General features: G+C 39.3%; 1 protein-coding gene across 1 annotated transcript; it reads right to left on the reverse strand.

Moving 5' to 3' along the window:
* Positions 1-13,924: 13,924 nt before the first annotated feature.
* On the reverse strand, positions 13,925-16,361 carry LOC149250868 (dynamin-related protein 4C-like). The gene has a single exon (XM_089456492.1). The coding sequence runs from the start codon at positions 16,137-16,139 to the stop codon at positions 14,031-14,033; it is 2,109 nt and encodes a 702-aa protein (XP_089312618.1). The 5' UTR covers positions 16,140-16,361; the 3' UTR covers positions 13,925-14,030.
* Positions 16,362-16,858: the final 497 nt, after the last annotated feature.

A 16,858-nucleotide genomic window follows, 5' to 3' on the forward strand; every position in this document is an offset into this window, starting at 1 on the left:
CATTACGATCGAGGAGTACTTTTCATAAGTAGTGATTTTGATCTGAAAAAGTAAAAAAGCGATTGAAACCACGTCGCTTCGTAACCGATAACGAACCTGAAACGACAAGGGTCTGATGATCTTTTCGTTTTTACACGATTGGAAAAGGGTTTAAAGATGACCGCCTCTCATTTACATTTAACGAGTCGAGAGGAAAAACTCGGTAATCTTTTCGTCTTTAAACGGTCAGAAAAGAGCTGAAAGCAGACCTCCATTTTTATTTCCTTTAACGAGTCAAAAAGGGAAAAATACTCGGCAATATTTTCATCTTTTACGAGTCAAAAAAGAGCTTAAAGGAGACTCGTCCTAGAGGAAAGGGTAGCAACTGGTTCTGGCAATGGTGGAACTGCTCAAAACATGTAATGGCCAAGAGGATGGCTAATAAAACCACTCATCACTGCGGTTCCTCGGGAAAGGGAAAACAACCAAGTGAGAGCATATGATCGGCCAAAGAGATGGTGGCGATGGGATGAAACAACTAAGGCTCATCTAGCAGACTTTAGCAGATAAATGGGAATCACAAGGTGTAAATCAAGGTATGGGTTCATTTTTACACGAGCTTGAACGATGGAGAACTCTGCTTGGATTCGGTTTCATGTTTACACAAGCTTGAAATGAAAAACTATGCTTGTTATGAGTTCGCATGCCCCCAGCATAATGATGCAAAACGAGGTACATGCCCCCCAAGATTCATTACATTCAACAAAGTGGATGGAATGAAGGTTCACTTTCGAGATCTTGGAAAGACTCGACTAGTATTTTACGAGATCTTAATCAAAAGACTCGATCAGGAAAGGGAGTTGTTTCATTTTTTAATGAGGTTGACACGGTAAAAGAACTATCCTCATAACCCTTGTTTCATTTTTTAACAAGCTTTACACAAGATCAGGAACTATGCTCGACCAGACCCAGTTTCATTTGTTAAGGAGCTTGACATGGGAAAGTGAACTATGCTCCGACCAGACCTAGTTTCATTTTTTAAGGAGCTTGAAACTAGAAAGGAACTATGCTCCGACCAGACCCAGTTTCATTTTTTAAGGAGCTTGACATAGGAAAGCGAACTATGCTCCGACCAGACCTAGTTTCATTTTTTAAGGAGCTTGACATAGGAAGGCAAAATATGCTCTGAACGAACTTCATCATAATGAACAGGAAGTCGTCGCTTCCAAGAATGGCACTCCCGGTGGAAGGACAACATCTTGGAAGTCAGGACCCAATGCCCCCAGGACATCATGCACGATGGCATCATTACTGGATACAGGCACGAGATAAGTAGCCACGTAGTTAACGTGCGGTGGGGCAAATACAACCGGTGGATACAAACCAGGAGGGGATGGCAGCTGCGAAAGAGGTACCGGGGGACTAAAGAACGATAATTGATCTATAGTGACAATTCTTTCGTCATGTGGAAAACAAACCACACGGAAAAGTGAAGAGACAAGGGCCCCCATGGCATAAACATAGTCATGACCAAGGAGAAGACTGAAATATTAAGCACCTTGGGTAACCAGTACGTCTATATAGACGGTTTTGCCTCCCAAAGTAACAGGAAGCTTCGGGAGGATCCCTAAAGGTTGACTGGTTCCTCCATCAAATGCCAACAGATTCTGTGCGACTGGCACAAGCTGTGGGGAGCCCAAAGATTGCCAAGTAGTGAAAGGCATGAGACTGACAGATGCACCCTCATCCAAGACAGTGCCAGGTAGCCTTATCATAGGCATGTACTGTAATCTGGAAAGGCACATGGGATGGAAGGCGGAATGTAGTCAAATGACTCCAGTCGAAGAAAACGACCGAACTACTTGGTGGGGTAAGCGTATGATTGCCCCCCTGCGCTACAAGAGACAAAGAAGGACCCTCTTGATCAGTGGGGATAGGAGGGTTGTTCTTGGACTCAGGAGAATCTGACGAGATGAGAAGAACATGAGCAGTAGAATCATGATGCTCCTCCGGAACAGAGTAATTAAGAGGTTGTGAACCCAAGTCGATACTCTCTCCGACCAATGGTTGGTCTGGAGCAGGCTTGGCACAGCCAGGTTCAGAAGGAGGAGGACAGACAAGAGAAGAATCTAAGTCAATCTCGTTCTCCACAAGGAGGGGGTCAGAAGAGAGATTTTGATAACCAACAGGAAGTTGGGGTGAAGAAGCTGTAAGAATTTCCAAAACAACGGAAGCTTTATCCATGAGCGAACAAAGGTGAAGGGGATGATTGCCTTCACATAGTCTATAGGGGATTCGAATCTTCCCTTTCTTCTGAACGTTGTCAGTTGATAGGGTGGCATTGCCATGAGCTTCAGAGGACGATGAGGGATGAGCCGGATTGCGAGACCATACTTCAAGGATCCTGGGAATACCAGGACAATCACGAAGAAGGTGGTCATCCTTGCACAATCTACAAGGAAATTTGACCTTCCGCGGAGGAGCAGAAGGTGGCTCGACTTGAGTTTTACTTTTAACCTCTCGCTTAGGATACTTCTTCTTCTTCTTCTTCTTCTTAGCCACCTGGTTACTTGAATCCAGACTTTCACGAGGCGAAGTAGAAGATGAGGACGCAGAAACAGGCGAAGAAGGGGAGAGGTCCACCTTAGAATCAACATGATGTTGTTCAGGTGGAGGAACTGATTGACCAGAAGTTGAGACGGTAGGGACCAGAGAGGTTGAGAACAACCAAACAGGCAACCCAACAGTTAACCCAGGAAGGGACAACGTTGCCATGTAAGGAGCACCAACATTTCCAAAAGGAGGGAAATGACCAGGATTCCCATCAGAGGGGATGCTTGGGTTGGTAAACTCCGGGAAGGTTGCCATCACAAACGAGAAAGAAACCTACTCAAACTAACGCAAACAAGATCTAACCGGGTAAATGTGAATTGTGGCCGAATAAATTTTAAGACGCGAGGACATAACTTGACCTTTTCATTTTTTAAGAGTCGAGAAAAGGACAAAAAGATGACTCTAGTCGCCTTCGAATGTTTAATGAGCTTGAAGTGACAAGTGCTCAGATGGACCTTTTCTTTTAGGGAGTCCGAAAAGGAACAAAAGTGACTACTCTGGAGAAACTATGCAAAAGGTTTACCAGACAATCCGTAAAACTGGATATACACCTTGGCAGTCATATGAAAACCAAGGACTTTCCGTACGGCAGTCAATCTTCCCGAATGTTGTGTTCGATGTGTTATGGCTTGTAAGGCGGTAGACACGGCTTCCTATGGATAAAGGATGATAACCTAGTGGGGTCTCCCCATATACTCGACGGTACGTGGGAGCTCAAATCCGTGCTAGACCACTATTGCATCACGGAAGGAGGAATCACCCAACCTTGAGTGAAACGAAAGTGACTAGGTTTAACGACGCTGGAGCACATCTCTAGCCTAGACCTCTAAATGTGTGCGTTATGTTCCAATGCGTTGTTAGATTTATTCAGTTCATTTTAAAGTTGATCTTGTATTAGGTTTCAGTTTTCAGGCCTTATCGTGTGTAATCTCTCAAAATTCCATAAATGCAAACTATATGCCAAAATATGTCATTTCATTCGATGAATGCTAGTTACGAGAGGGTTTGAGAGCTTTCATGCAAACGAAATGATCACAAAACAACAAAGAACTTCCCTGATGCAGCTAATGGAAATTAACAAACTTTTCTTTAAGATCACTAATCACTAATCAAAATGAAAAGTTCTAATTCTCATTAACTAATACAAAGCAAAAGAGATGTTTTCTTTTATGTCGATGGAAAAGTGCATTAAACAACTTTGAGAAATGACAACAAACAAATTCTATTCAACACAAGCACATTCCGTTCCCTAAATCACAAATCAAAACTCCAAAGAACAAGAAAGATCCCAAAGACACCAATGAGCCGTGTAATCTAGGCTCAAAGTGAGACGAAGCGGAATTCAACTGAAGACAAAGCAAGTCACCCAAATAACACAACAAAACGATTAACAACCACTAAACGAGTGCAAGCAAGCAATCATAAAGTTGACTGGACTAATAGAAGACCAAAACTCCTAAGGAAGGCTCGACACACAAAGCCACTAGATGCCCCAGGGCTAGAAATGTGAAATCGATAGAAAATGGCAAACATCCAAAGGGTAAAGGTAATCTATGCACAATTCACTTGAAAATTATGCAAATGTAATCTATGCACATTCTGAAAATGAGAATTCTAATTATGCAAGTGTGATCCATGCAAGAGAATTCTCAAACACAAGATGATTCTAATGTAATCCAAGAACCAATCAAGTGAAAATCAAGAAAATTGGGTGATAGTTCCAAAGATCAAAAAATAAAAACACTCAAAGGTGATTAACACTAAAAAAGATGCAAAATTGTGAAAAGACTGGGAAAAACCTCCAAGTAATGACCAAAGGAAATCAAATTAAGAATTTCTAAAAAAAGATACTCAAAACCAGTCAAACAAGACTCCAACACACTCAAGTAATCGAAAAAAGGTACTGAGAACAAAAGCCAAGCTCAGGAGGCTCAGAAACAAGCAAACTTCAAAAGTTCCCAGGCCTGGCGCGACTGTCAGGCTGAAAATAGCGCCTTTTAGGTATTGGCGCAGGTTGTCAATGAGCATCTGGCGCCAACTGGTGCAACTGTAACACTATAAAAGAGCGCCGACCAAGTTTGCTATGGAAAAATAAAAAACAAACAAGCCAAAGCTAAGTCAACAGTACCCAGGTACACCAAGGGGCAAGAAGCATCACATGGATTCAACCCAGAAAGCTAATCAAGTAGGAGAAACCAAGAAACAACCAAGAAACAAGGCAAGTTCCAAGCCGTTCAGGTCATAAACCAAACCGGAGATGGACTGAAGTGGCGTTGATCTACTTTGCTAATGCAGAGCAATAGCATTTCGAAGGATATATAGCCGTACTTCAGGCTCTGTCTAAAGTTTACAAATCAAACAACAAGACAAAATGAAGAACAAGACAAAAAGCCAACTCCCCAACGGAGTCTCCAAATTGTTGTGGAGGTAAATCCCCTCTGCGGACAGAGGTGGAGCCTTCTAGCCCAAATGGGGTCTAGCAACAATCAAACAATGCTAACACGCAGGTTTCTAATTGCAAATCAAAGACCGATGATGAGGGCCTACCTGGATTTCAACGCTAATATTTGTAGAAGAGTCGTCGCTCACGTTCCTTTGTTTCAACTGGTCACAATCCCCACGATCCTCATGAACGAACACCTGCACATGCAAAGAACGACACAAACACAAGCATAAAATCCAATAGATGCAACTATATATCAGTCAGAAAGGATATAACTCAATAATCATTACAAAGACAATAAGAGTGGAACCATAATGATAGTTGTCTATTATTGATAAACAACAAAGAAGAATACAACCATAGTTCTGACGTCAAATCCTCCTTTGGTTAGGTGATCAGCAGCACATGCCTTGCAAAGCTTGTTGGGAATGGGGAACAAGCCTCTCTCTCCTTGGTCACTTGGATAAGAATCTCCTCACTTAAGATTTAGCCTCATGGGAATGAATAAGGCTCATTGTTGCATGAACTTGGCAATTCGCAGACTTTAAGACTTAGAATTTGGAACTTGGAGACTAACTTGTCAAAGGCAAAAGGACAAGCTTTTATAGATAGAGGAGAAGGAGTTAGGGCCATACACAAGATTCATGGGATTGGCTTTATCACTAAGAAGCTTCCATGAGAGGTGGAGAACTACTTCTCTTCTATGGAGATTCGAAGCCCAACTGAACTAACTCAAGATGGAATCAGTTCATGAATAGGTTAGGAAGAACCTTCGTAAGTTTGTTTGTTAAAAACTTTACCCAACTGGGCTGGCGCGAGTCATGAAAGATATATTTGTTCTGACTAATCCAAATACACCAGCATACCAATAATGGAATATTGTGGAGTTTATATGGGTTAACATTGTTCCATTAGTATTCCCATGCATCTTGGAGCAATGCGCTCACCCATCTCAAAGGGATTCAATGGTTGATATACATGATGCCATAAATCTGTTTCTATGGGAAAATGAAGAAATAGATGATCAATGGTTTCCATGTCATTCTTACAAAGGATGCACCAAATGGGGCTCTGAAAGGATCACCTATGCAAGTTGTCTCTTGTGGGGGCCTTGTTACAAAGTAAACACCATGTAAGCAACTTGATCTTTGGTGGGGATTTTAATTTCCAGAGCAAACGCCACCACCAAACATAATTCTGAGGCTCATGATCGACAAATATGAAAGGATAACCATCCTTGGGGTAGTAGGTACCTAATTTGGAGATGACCCAAGCAAGCTCATCATCTTGGTCCTAAATTGATGTAGGAGCATCTAGACCTAGCCAACAATGTGATGGAGTGGTCACATGTTGTGGCTAATGAAAGTTTGGAGGAAGACTTGGTTGTTAAATTTGTATTAATTTCAAATAAATATAAGTAGTTAAGAGTGGCCTAATTCTGAACAGAGTTGGGAATAAATGGCAAGTGATCCTCCCTGCGTGGAGATCAAGCCATGTAGTCTAGTTTGTTTAGATTTGGATAGGATTTTAATTCTAAATGTATAATGTATTCCTTCAATTGTGGAGGAGATGGTTAACCTAGCATATATGCAATCTCCTTTGTTTTTTGAAGGAGATGCGAGAGGGGAGATAGGGAGAAGACTGGGAGCTCTGTAAGCCTACGGGCTGTGTAGAAGAAAGAGGCCATTAATTAAGAGAATCAGGCCAGAGGAGGGAGAGAGCCTCGAATATAGTTGTATTATGTTTGTGCAGACAATTGCTTTGAGGGTGGAACTGTGTAATTGATGCATTCCTTGAGACCGAGGTCTTCAATGTTTAATTAGGCCGAGGGCCAAGGCTCTGTATTTATTTATTGTGAATAAAGAACCCGTGTTGTGGGTATGACTGTATAAACAACTCGTGGAGGCTTTAAATACTTATTTCCTTTGCATTCGCATGAAATTGGTGTGGTTCTGTGAGGAAATCTCTAAATGGCATAATCAATTTCATATTGAGAACATCCTAATGAAGTTAGGGAGGACTTCTCTTTATTGATAACCATTTTTGTAGCCTTGCAAAAGAGATTAAGAATGACATTAAAAGAGGTGGAGTCACCGAGAGACCCATTTAGAAATATAAGTACATCATCCAGAAATAGAAAGTGAGATAAAATGACATTGTCAATAATTTTAATTCGTTTTATTCTCCCATGATTCTTCTCCTCGATGATTAATCTGCTTAGTCCATCCATGACTAGGAGAAATAGAAGGGGAAATAGTGGACATCCCTGTCGTAAGCCACGCTCAACATGAAAGAAATGAGAAGCTGAAATATTAATGAGAATACTATAGGATACATATGGAAGGAAACACATAATCCACATAATGAAATCATGTGGAAAACCCATATGGGTTAGCAACATCCTGAGGTACAACCAGCTGGTTTTGTCAAAGGCCTTGGAGAGACCAGTTTTAAATAGTCCTTATTGCTTCATAGATCTGATGGTTATTGAGAAAGGAAAATTTTTATTGTGAAATATGCTGGGATAAGATAGGTTTTATGTGAATCACGATGATTTTAGCTATGATCTTGTAAATACAGTTACAAATAGAAATGGGTCGAAAGTCATTAAAAGTGTAAGGGTTATCATATTTGGGGATCAAGGCGATAAAGGTGGCATTGAAGCATCATACATCCTACCACTCTTTTGACATTCCTCAATAACCTTAAGGAGATCATGCCTAAGCAATTCAAAAATTTTTAGGTAAAATTCCATAGGCCAGCCATCCGAGCTTGGGCTCTTGTCTTTTCTAAACCATTTTAGAACAACTTCAAGTTCCCCTATGGTCACAGGTGCATTAAGAGCTTTTGCTACCTTCTCTCATCCACGAATATGGGGAATAGGCTAGCTATTTTGCTGGTTTCATCTAGTGATGCCTCCTGTGGGACTCTGAATAAGTGTTCAAAATGTGATATACCCAAGTTCGCAAGGTCGTTGAAAGACTGTACCGAAGATACCTCATCGTCTTCCAACGACCAAATAATATTGCTGGCTTTCCGCCCTTTGGAAAATTGCTGAAAAAATTTCGTATTCTCATCTCCTGCTTGTAGCCAGATGGCTCTACTCTTGAGTCTCCAACTTTACTCCCTATCTTTTAAGAGTCTGAGATGATCAACTTTGAGTTTGGTGACTTGTTCTTTTGTTTTTGTGGTATCAAACCCTCATCCCACATGGTTTTCTAATCTGGCTAGGGTATCTTCAATGTTTTTGAGGGCTTCATCATTCTACTTTTTCTTTTCTTTTTTACCAGGAAATCGTCTTTGTTTTAAGAAGGGTAAGCTTCTCAGCAAAAAATTCCACCATTGATTGATCATCAGACAGAGTAGTCTCTTGCATGTGTGTTTAAAAATGCGTTGATAATCCTCATCTCGAAACCATGTCGAATTGAATATAAAAGGAGATTTTGGTTTAGGAGAGGCACCAAGGATCTCAAGGTAAATGACCAAGTGATCCGAAATCCCACTAAAGGCAACCCATTATCTGAACTTCACAAATTTATACATAATATCATCCTTTATGATAGATCTATCAAGACGCCTTGCAAGCATTGCGTCCCCTGTTCTCCTATTTCTCCAAGTTGGATGTAATCAAGAAACAAGTATATCTATCAAATGGTGATCCTCCCACAATTGTACAAAGAATTCCGAGAGGGCATTGATTTGGGTATGATTACCCCATGATTCTGCATGACCAATGGAGAAATTAAGATCCCCTCCAATGATGACGTTGTCTGCTTGCATAAACGAGGATCTCATGAGATTTTCCCAGAATTCCGCACGTCTGCGATAAGGTCCATACATATTCACGAATCGAAGTTCCATTCCTAAATATTCATAGAAGATATCTACCATTATAACTCCACTCCTCCCCCAAACATTTAACAACTTCATGGTTCTTCCATCAACACCTACATCTATGCCCCCAGATTTGCTTTGACCATCTAATGCATGGAAGGTCCATCAAGGTCTAATTCCTTCAAGCAGTGAGCAGATTTAAGCGCTACTCCCAAGTGTTTCTTGTAAAAAAATTACATCAACCTTTTGTAAATCTAATAATCGCCTAAAGGCTAGTTTCTTGGTGGGGCTAGCCAATCCCCTACAATTGAAAGAGATATACTTCATTGGGATACCATATCGAGGTTGCCTTTTTCTCTAAGAAGCCTTTCAAGTGATAACTTCCTACCTTCAGGGACATCCATGTTGGCCTTATGAATGGCATTAGAAATGTAAGATTGTCTGCCACAAACATGTTTGTTCAATTTGGGAGGGGATGACTGTCCAAATCCGCACCCCTTGGTAACAAGTTGTTTGGCTCAAGACCTCAAAAAGCATCTATGGCTGGAGTTGGATTTAGAAGAGGCATCCTCTCTATCAGTATCAAGGGCTAAGGTGGCATAGGGAATGGATGGGGAAGGGGTCGGGAAACATGCAAGGACAGAGGCCGGTGCACATGAGATAGATCCATAAAAAATCCCAGAAGAAATGAACCCAATATGATGATAAATACTAGAAACATCTGATACATGCATACTAAAAGGTTCAAGGGGAGGAAGGGAAGAAGCAGTACCTGATGAGGATGTTGCTACAACGACACGAGCTCTGGTGGTGATAGGAGATGGAGGGTGAGCAACAAAGACGTTCTTCACTTTGTCATGTTTGAGGCCTTTTGTTTTGCGAGGTGATGGATTTTGAGGTGGTTGATTCATCAAGGTGGACGTCTTGCCCTGTCCTTCTTTCCTCGTCACCAATTCTCCTCCTGGTTTATTTTTGGCTAGCAGGGGGAAATCCTTATAAGTATGACCAACTTCATGGCATCTATGACACTAGAATGGGACCCCCTCGTAGTCCAATTTTTGTAGACGAATATTACCCCACCATTGCAATCTTAGACTTTCGACCAAACCTTTGCAATTATCCAGGTGAACTAGAATGCGAGCATAGGCCATCTTTCCTGATTCTTGAAAAGATTTTTCATAGTCCAAGAACATCCCTAGATCATTGCCAACACACCTAAACACATCTTCAATCCAAAATTGGAGAGGAAGTCCAAGCATTCTGACCCAAATTGGACCTACTCCCAATTGTTCATGCTCCAGATCAAATAATGGGGACCATCGTTTCAGTAAGACCGACATAATTTCAATGTGCTAGTATTTTGATAGGACCCAGGTCACATGTTTAGGTCTATGGAAGCGTAGGGCGAACCAACCCCTAGTCATGGTCATTACTAACGATAAATAATAAATAATTTTCCCCCAGATTTCAACCACCCATTTCTTCAGACGCGTCGTGGTGTATTCTCTGTCACGGACCCTTCCAACTAAGATACTATCTGCTATGTCCATAAATTTATCCAATCGAATACCCTCCCCTAACACGAGAAACCTTCCTTTTTCTTTGATTTTGGTATTTTTGGTTTTCTTTTCACGTTTCCTCTGAGGTGTACCCTCCGTCATGACATGATCTTGAGAGGGCGGGTTCAATGTGGAATTGGCCCTAGCTTTCAACTGCAATTGGTTTAAGGGATTGACCCAAGGACCATCAAAGAATCCTGATGTCTGTACATGAGCGGAAATTTGAAGACCCTAAAAGATGTTCACTGCTTCAGTGGGGTGGATTTGTCCTGCAATAGAGTGAGAGGGAGCTCTAGATGGACTTGGATATGAGATGAAAGTTGACTGTTCCAATATCCCGCCCTGATAGAGAACGCCTTCAAAGAGAACCAAAGACGAACAAGGATTGAGACAAGACACTAGGAATTTTAATGACAAAGACGATGGGGTCGAAAGTATGACTTGTCACTGAGAAAGTGGATCCTTATATACCCCAAATTTTGAAACCCTAGTGATGGCCGATTGTCAGGATAGGTATTTGAACTAGGGTTTTCAAAATCCTCCTCTGAAAAAACCCTAACTTCCGCTACCTGTGGGATGGTAGCCCTCCTGCTTCCGGTGGATCCATCGTGGGCGGATGAGGTGGCGTTTCAGTCCAAATCAAGATGGCTTCATATGGGTCAACAGAGTAATCCACGAGCTCTTCATCCATGTCAGCATGCGAATGTTGACCAAGATCCATTTGAAAACTCCTCGAAACCTGGTAGACAAACCCCACTCCAACGTTCAACCTGTCAACTTCCCAAAAAGAGCGTCGATGACGAATATCTAAAACGGAAAAAAGCTTCAGAACTCAGGTGTAGTATTATCCGAACTTGGCTGGGGTCAAGAGTTCAAGTCTCCGTAGATAGATAAAACCCTAGTCGCTCGCTTCTCCATCGTTGTTCTCCCCACCATATTATAATTATGTAACTACCCATCTACTATCACAACTACATTACTAAATGTGGTTAATATAAGTCAATTGACTTTATTTTTTTACTTTTAAAAATAATGGCTTAACCACAACCATCCATTTATAAACTATTTGTTTTGTAAATCTGCATATTTACATGATGTCATTTATTCTTTGTTAATTTATATAGTAATTTCATAATTATATTAAGCACCTTAGAAAATATAAACATAAATTAAAAGATACAAATTAATTAATATTTGAAATTCCATATATTAAAATAAGATAGATAAAAACATGTTTTATTTAAAAATAAATATCTATTATTAATGATTATAAAATATAAATTAAAAAAATAATAATAACCAGAGACCTAACCGTTTAACATTCTTAGACTCTTTGAGCAGTTCAATGCTATTGGTTAATGTTCTCCTCTTTGTTAAAGGGCAGTTCTCCAAATCATTACAAGAATGGATCTGGTATATTCTTGGCATCTCATGAAAGGATATGCCAATTTGCTTGAAGTGGTTTCCCAATCCCTGACAGGGAGACATCATAGAAAAATTTAAATCCAAATTTGAGAAAATGGAAGTTCAATGGCTAAGTCTAACCGAAAGAGTAATCCTCATAAAATCATTTCTTTCATCTCTCTTTATATCAATTCTTAGCTATCTTGGCCCCAAATTTAATTAACAATAAACTGGCCAGAGGATAAGAATTTTTTGTGTGGAAAAGAGGTAAAACAAATACCAAAAAATTCCGTTTAGTAAACTGGAAGACTGTCCGTTTACGAAAAAAATTAGGTGTTTGGGGATTAGAGAAGCCCTCCTAATGAACATACCAATAGCTCATGATCAGAGGAGCTTATGATTGGTGGAGACATGTTATTCACAGTAAATATTTTGTTAAAAAAAGAGAATCATGTATTTTTCATCACCTCCCAAATAGAAAAATTCGAATATAACAACTGCTTCTGTGTCCTGCGATGTAACAACCATTACTGTTTTGCTTTACCTAAATATACCTACTGAAATATGGAACTTGAATAAATTTATTTTTTATTTAGGTTTTATTACTTTAGTATTTCAGTAATATTAGTTTTTATTATTTTAGATTTATAACAATATTATTAGTTAATGATAAACATTAATTTTATTATTAATATTAATATGAATATTTTAATATAAAATTATTAATATTGTTAATGACATCAAAGTTTTTAATATAAATAATATTAATATTGATAAATATATTAAATCATGTTAATTGATTTCATTTATAAAAATTGATTGACATATAAATCATGGAAAATGATATTTTGGGTTTATATCAATTACATTTACTAATGTGTTTGTGCTAGGTTTTTTAAATGAGAAGATTGTTTCAGTTGTAAGAGATTGTTTCATGGGTTTAGAGAGTAAGACTTTGATTGTTTTATTTATTTTATTTTAAAATTCATAGAAATAAATATGGAACAAACTTTACATTGATGTGCTTTCACTGCTCACAATAAGGATTTGTTTTCCTTATATTGAAGAAAACATATATATTAAACAACTTTAAAGAAAGAGATATGTATGATTTTATTTATTTTAGGTAAATTTTGTTTTTTAATTTTAATTTTAAAATTTAAGTTTTTAAAATAAATTTAAAATATGATAAAAAGTTAAACAATATTTTCAATTAAAACTAACCATAAAAATAATTTAGTTTTTTTTTTTGTTTTTATTTAAATGAAAGAAGTTTTTTTTTACTCTTTTTCCAGGTGAACCTAATGACCCGTGAAAAGGGATGAGTGGATTCTTATTGGCATACATTTGAAAACATAAATATTAAACAAATTTAAAGAAAAAAATATATATGAGTTTTTTTAATAAATTTAAAATACAACGAATAGTTAAAATACAACCAAAAGTTAACAATATTTTCAAGTCAAACTAACTATAAAAACAATTTTATTTTTTTTTAATGTTAAAGAATTTTTTTTATCTAAATGAACGTAATAGCTAGTGGAAAAAGATGAATGGGCTCCTCAGATAACATTAATTTTCAATTTCATTTTTCTTTACACTATTATTAAAAATATAAATATCTAAAACTAAATAAAAAGTAGCTTGATTTCTGTTATAATATCAAAATCACAAACAACAAGATAATGTAACAAGATCATATTAATTTCAAAGATTTATAATTATTAAAATTAAAATTATTTAAATAAAATAAATATTTTATAAAAAAAAATTAATTTATAAATATATAAAATTTTAAAAAATATATAACTGTTATTTTAATTTTGAAATAATTAATTATTTTACAAGTTATCAAGAAAGTTTGATTTCAAATATATTAGCGCATTGTAATATATTAACACAATCACAATGGTCCATGTCATTGATATAAGTCAATTCTCTTTAAATTTTTCTCTTTTCAGAATTACTATTTTTAACATAATATTTCATACTATAAACTATTTAGTTTATAAATCTACAACTGCTCATAATGTTATTTTATATAACTATTTTAGGTATATGTGAAAAACAAATCTAAATTATAGAATGCAACTTAATTAATATTTGAAATTTCATTTATTAATCTGAAATACATAAGTCAACCTTTGAAATACCTATATACGTAACCAGTTATGATGGGTGGGTGAAAATACAGTAACTTAAACCTTTGCAATCCGATCCATGATAGTGGCGACAGTGGTCTTGGACTCCCGGAGCAGTTCTATGCTATTCGTTAAGTTTCTCCTGTTGCTTGCAACCAAGGGGCCCTCTTCCAACAACTGATCCATGGCACCAAATCTGGGACCTCCCACTTGTGTCAAGATCTCATAGTTAAACTGATCCATCACCAGAGTTTTGCAAACGAACTGGAGATACAAAGGAATCCCATCGCCCATCCTGAGAGTGACAACTTTCCAGTAAGCCAGCACGCTCATCTGCATATCGTATGCCGCCTCCACGCGCTCCATGGGAACACCCATTATATCCGATACATCCACTTCTCCAAATCCCTCAACGGCCATCGTCATACCGCTGTGAGTGCCATAACTCAGAGTTTCTGCAGCAAGATTATGCAGTCTCGCCATGAAATCGACTTTGGATGTGAGCAGCCTGCCGTATGTTTCCATGTAAAAAGGGCTGAGAGTGAAATCCACTAGTTTCTCCATTTGAATGAGCTTCTTTACATGAATCTCGCATTCTTCCTTCATTTTCTGAACAAGGTCCTGGACGACTCTTCGGGTTTCACTCTGCAGCTGTGGATAGGAATCGCAGTAAAAGTCAATGACTTGCATTATGATCTTTTCCATGTATTCCCATACCTTGAAGACCAGCTCCAAGCTCCTGCCTGTGATTTGCTCCACCAGCCTCTGCAACAGGTTCAAGAACACCGGCCGTGACAGGAAATTGGGAAGCCCCACGCCCTTGGCCTCCTCCAGCATCTCCGTCTCCTTTGCCAGAAACTTTCCACCGATGGAGCCGGTGTTGCGCAGATCGTTGTAGTAGCTCTCAAACATTTCTCGCAGCCGAGCCGTGCAGTGCATCTCCTTGTCGTCCTGGAACTGCTTGAAGTCCCCCTCAATCACAATTTTATTGAGGCATTCTTTCATTGAGTTCAGCACCTTCACGAACGCGACGTCGGCCTCCCGCGAATTGCAGAGATGCTGCGGGAGATTGCTGAGATCCGCCTGGCGTTCCGCGAGCATGGCGTCGATTTTCTTGACGATTGTCGGGAGCGATTTGTTGATGCTTCTGGCTTGAATTTGCATCAATTTCGTCGCCAAAACCGGGATCCCGACTATGGACTTGTCGATCTTTTTAAGTTTGGGATGGGAATTGAAGAGTGCCTGCTCCTTCTTCCGTGCCTCCTCATTGCTTTCCTCGTCCACGCGGTTTCGAACACAGACATACCCCAGGCGTATGTTCACAGCGTTCATGGTCACCTTCTCCAGAAGCCCTTCCGGCGCCCGGTCGCATTTGGTGACGACGGCCAAAGTTCGTTCGCCGCGCTCGTCCACATCCTTGGACTTTCTGATAGACTCGCAGGTGGAGAAATCCACATCTGCTGATACTACATTCAGTATAATGCTCTCAGTTGGAGTTATGTAATGCATTATGATTTCTGAAATTCGTTCGTATATATCACCCGGCTGCCCTGGTATGGGGACCCGCGTTATACCTGGCAAGTCCACCATCGTCAGGTCTGGAGCTCCCGTTCTGACAACTTGTAGCGTTATGGGAACATAATTTATGCCTGACCCTTCTCCTGCAATGACCACTGTAGCAGATTTGATTTTGTCTGTTATCTCATATTCTTCTATTCGCTCCTGCTTGCCAAGGTGCTCAATGGATATTGAGGCTTCTGCTTCGTCTTTGCAGCTTTTGAGGCGCATAATGAGCGGAACTCGCGTACAAATACCTTGGCCTCTGGGAAGCCTTATGCCTGCGAGCGATTCAAGCACGCTTGACTTGCCACTGGATTGATCTCCGACCACCACTATGCTCGGGAGCTGGATGCCTTCCCTGGTAATGTCAAGATTGCGCAGCCTGTCGACAACGTCCAGCAGTGGACGGATTTCTTGTTTGTATGAGACGTCAATGGCAATGCAGCTTGGGGTCTCTTGCACGACTTCCATGAGGTCGTAGTTTGGGGGTTGTTGCAGCAACATGTTGTGTGGGACCATGACCTCTGGTGCATCTTCCTCTTCATCCAGATCTCCCAGCATTAACTTTGACATCATCAACATTTCGCTGGAAGTACTCGTCGACATGTTGGTTGATATTGATGCCAGAAGACCAACAGGACTGGAAGTGCAGAATTTGCAGCGTCAAGCGTATGCAACATGAAGAAACCAGAGTCATGGGCTCTTTCATATAAAGGACTTGCAGGTACAGGACATACAATCCTATGGATTTGGAAGGAAGTGGAATCGTAGAGGATCAAGATGCTCTGTAGATTGCACAGGAAGCCAAGAATCAAAGTGTGAAATTGTACGGCATGAAAAGACAATTGATGGCCCAGCGAAGGAAGTAAAGAACCAAAATGCAGATTTGTGTTCCATGTGAAGTAAAGAATATAGAAAGAAGATGCCCAATTAAGGTACGGTAGTGGAATGAATTTTATATAAAATATCTGAACAATTGCACCTTTAAGAAAAAGATGGGAGCCCACAATCAGAACACACCATAGACACAAACTGAAAACGCTGAATCCTATTCCAAGATTTTGAAACCTTAGCCCCTTTTTATATTCAGTTTCGCATACCATAGACACAAAATGAAAAAGCTGAATTCTATTCCAAGATTTTAAAACCTGGTACCTTTATTATATTCAGCGTCACTCTCCCCTTTATTTACTTTCATCATACTCATTATAAATCTTTATTTCCATTCTCCTTTAAATTATTCATGGAAAAAAGTTTTTTGTTTTTTTACAACCAAATTTATCATAATTTAATTGTCTTATTGCGCAATTTCATTTAAATCATTT

The sequence above is a fragment of the Pinus tabuliformis genome, chromosome 7 (assembly GCF_031772625.1).
Source record: "Pinus tabuliformis cultivar Carrire ecotype Pingquan chromosome 7, CPIR1, whole genome shotgun sequence".
Lineage (NCBI taxonomy): Eukaryota > Viridiplantae > Streptophyta > Pinopsida > Pinales > Pinaceae > Pinus > Pinus tabuliformis.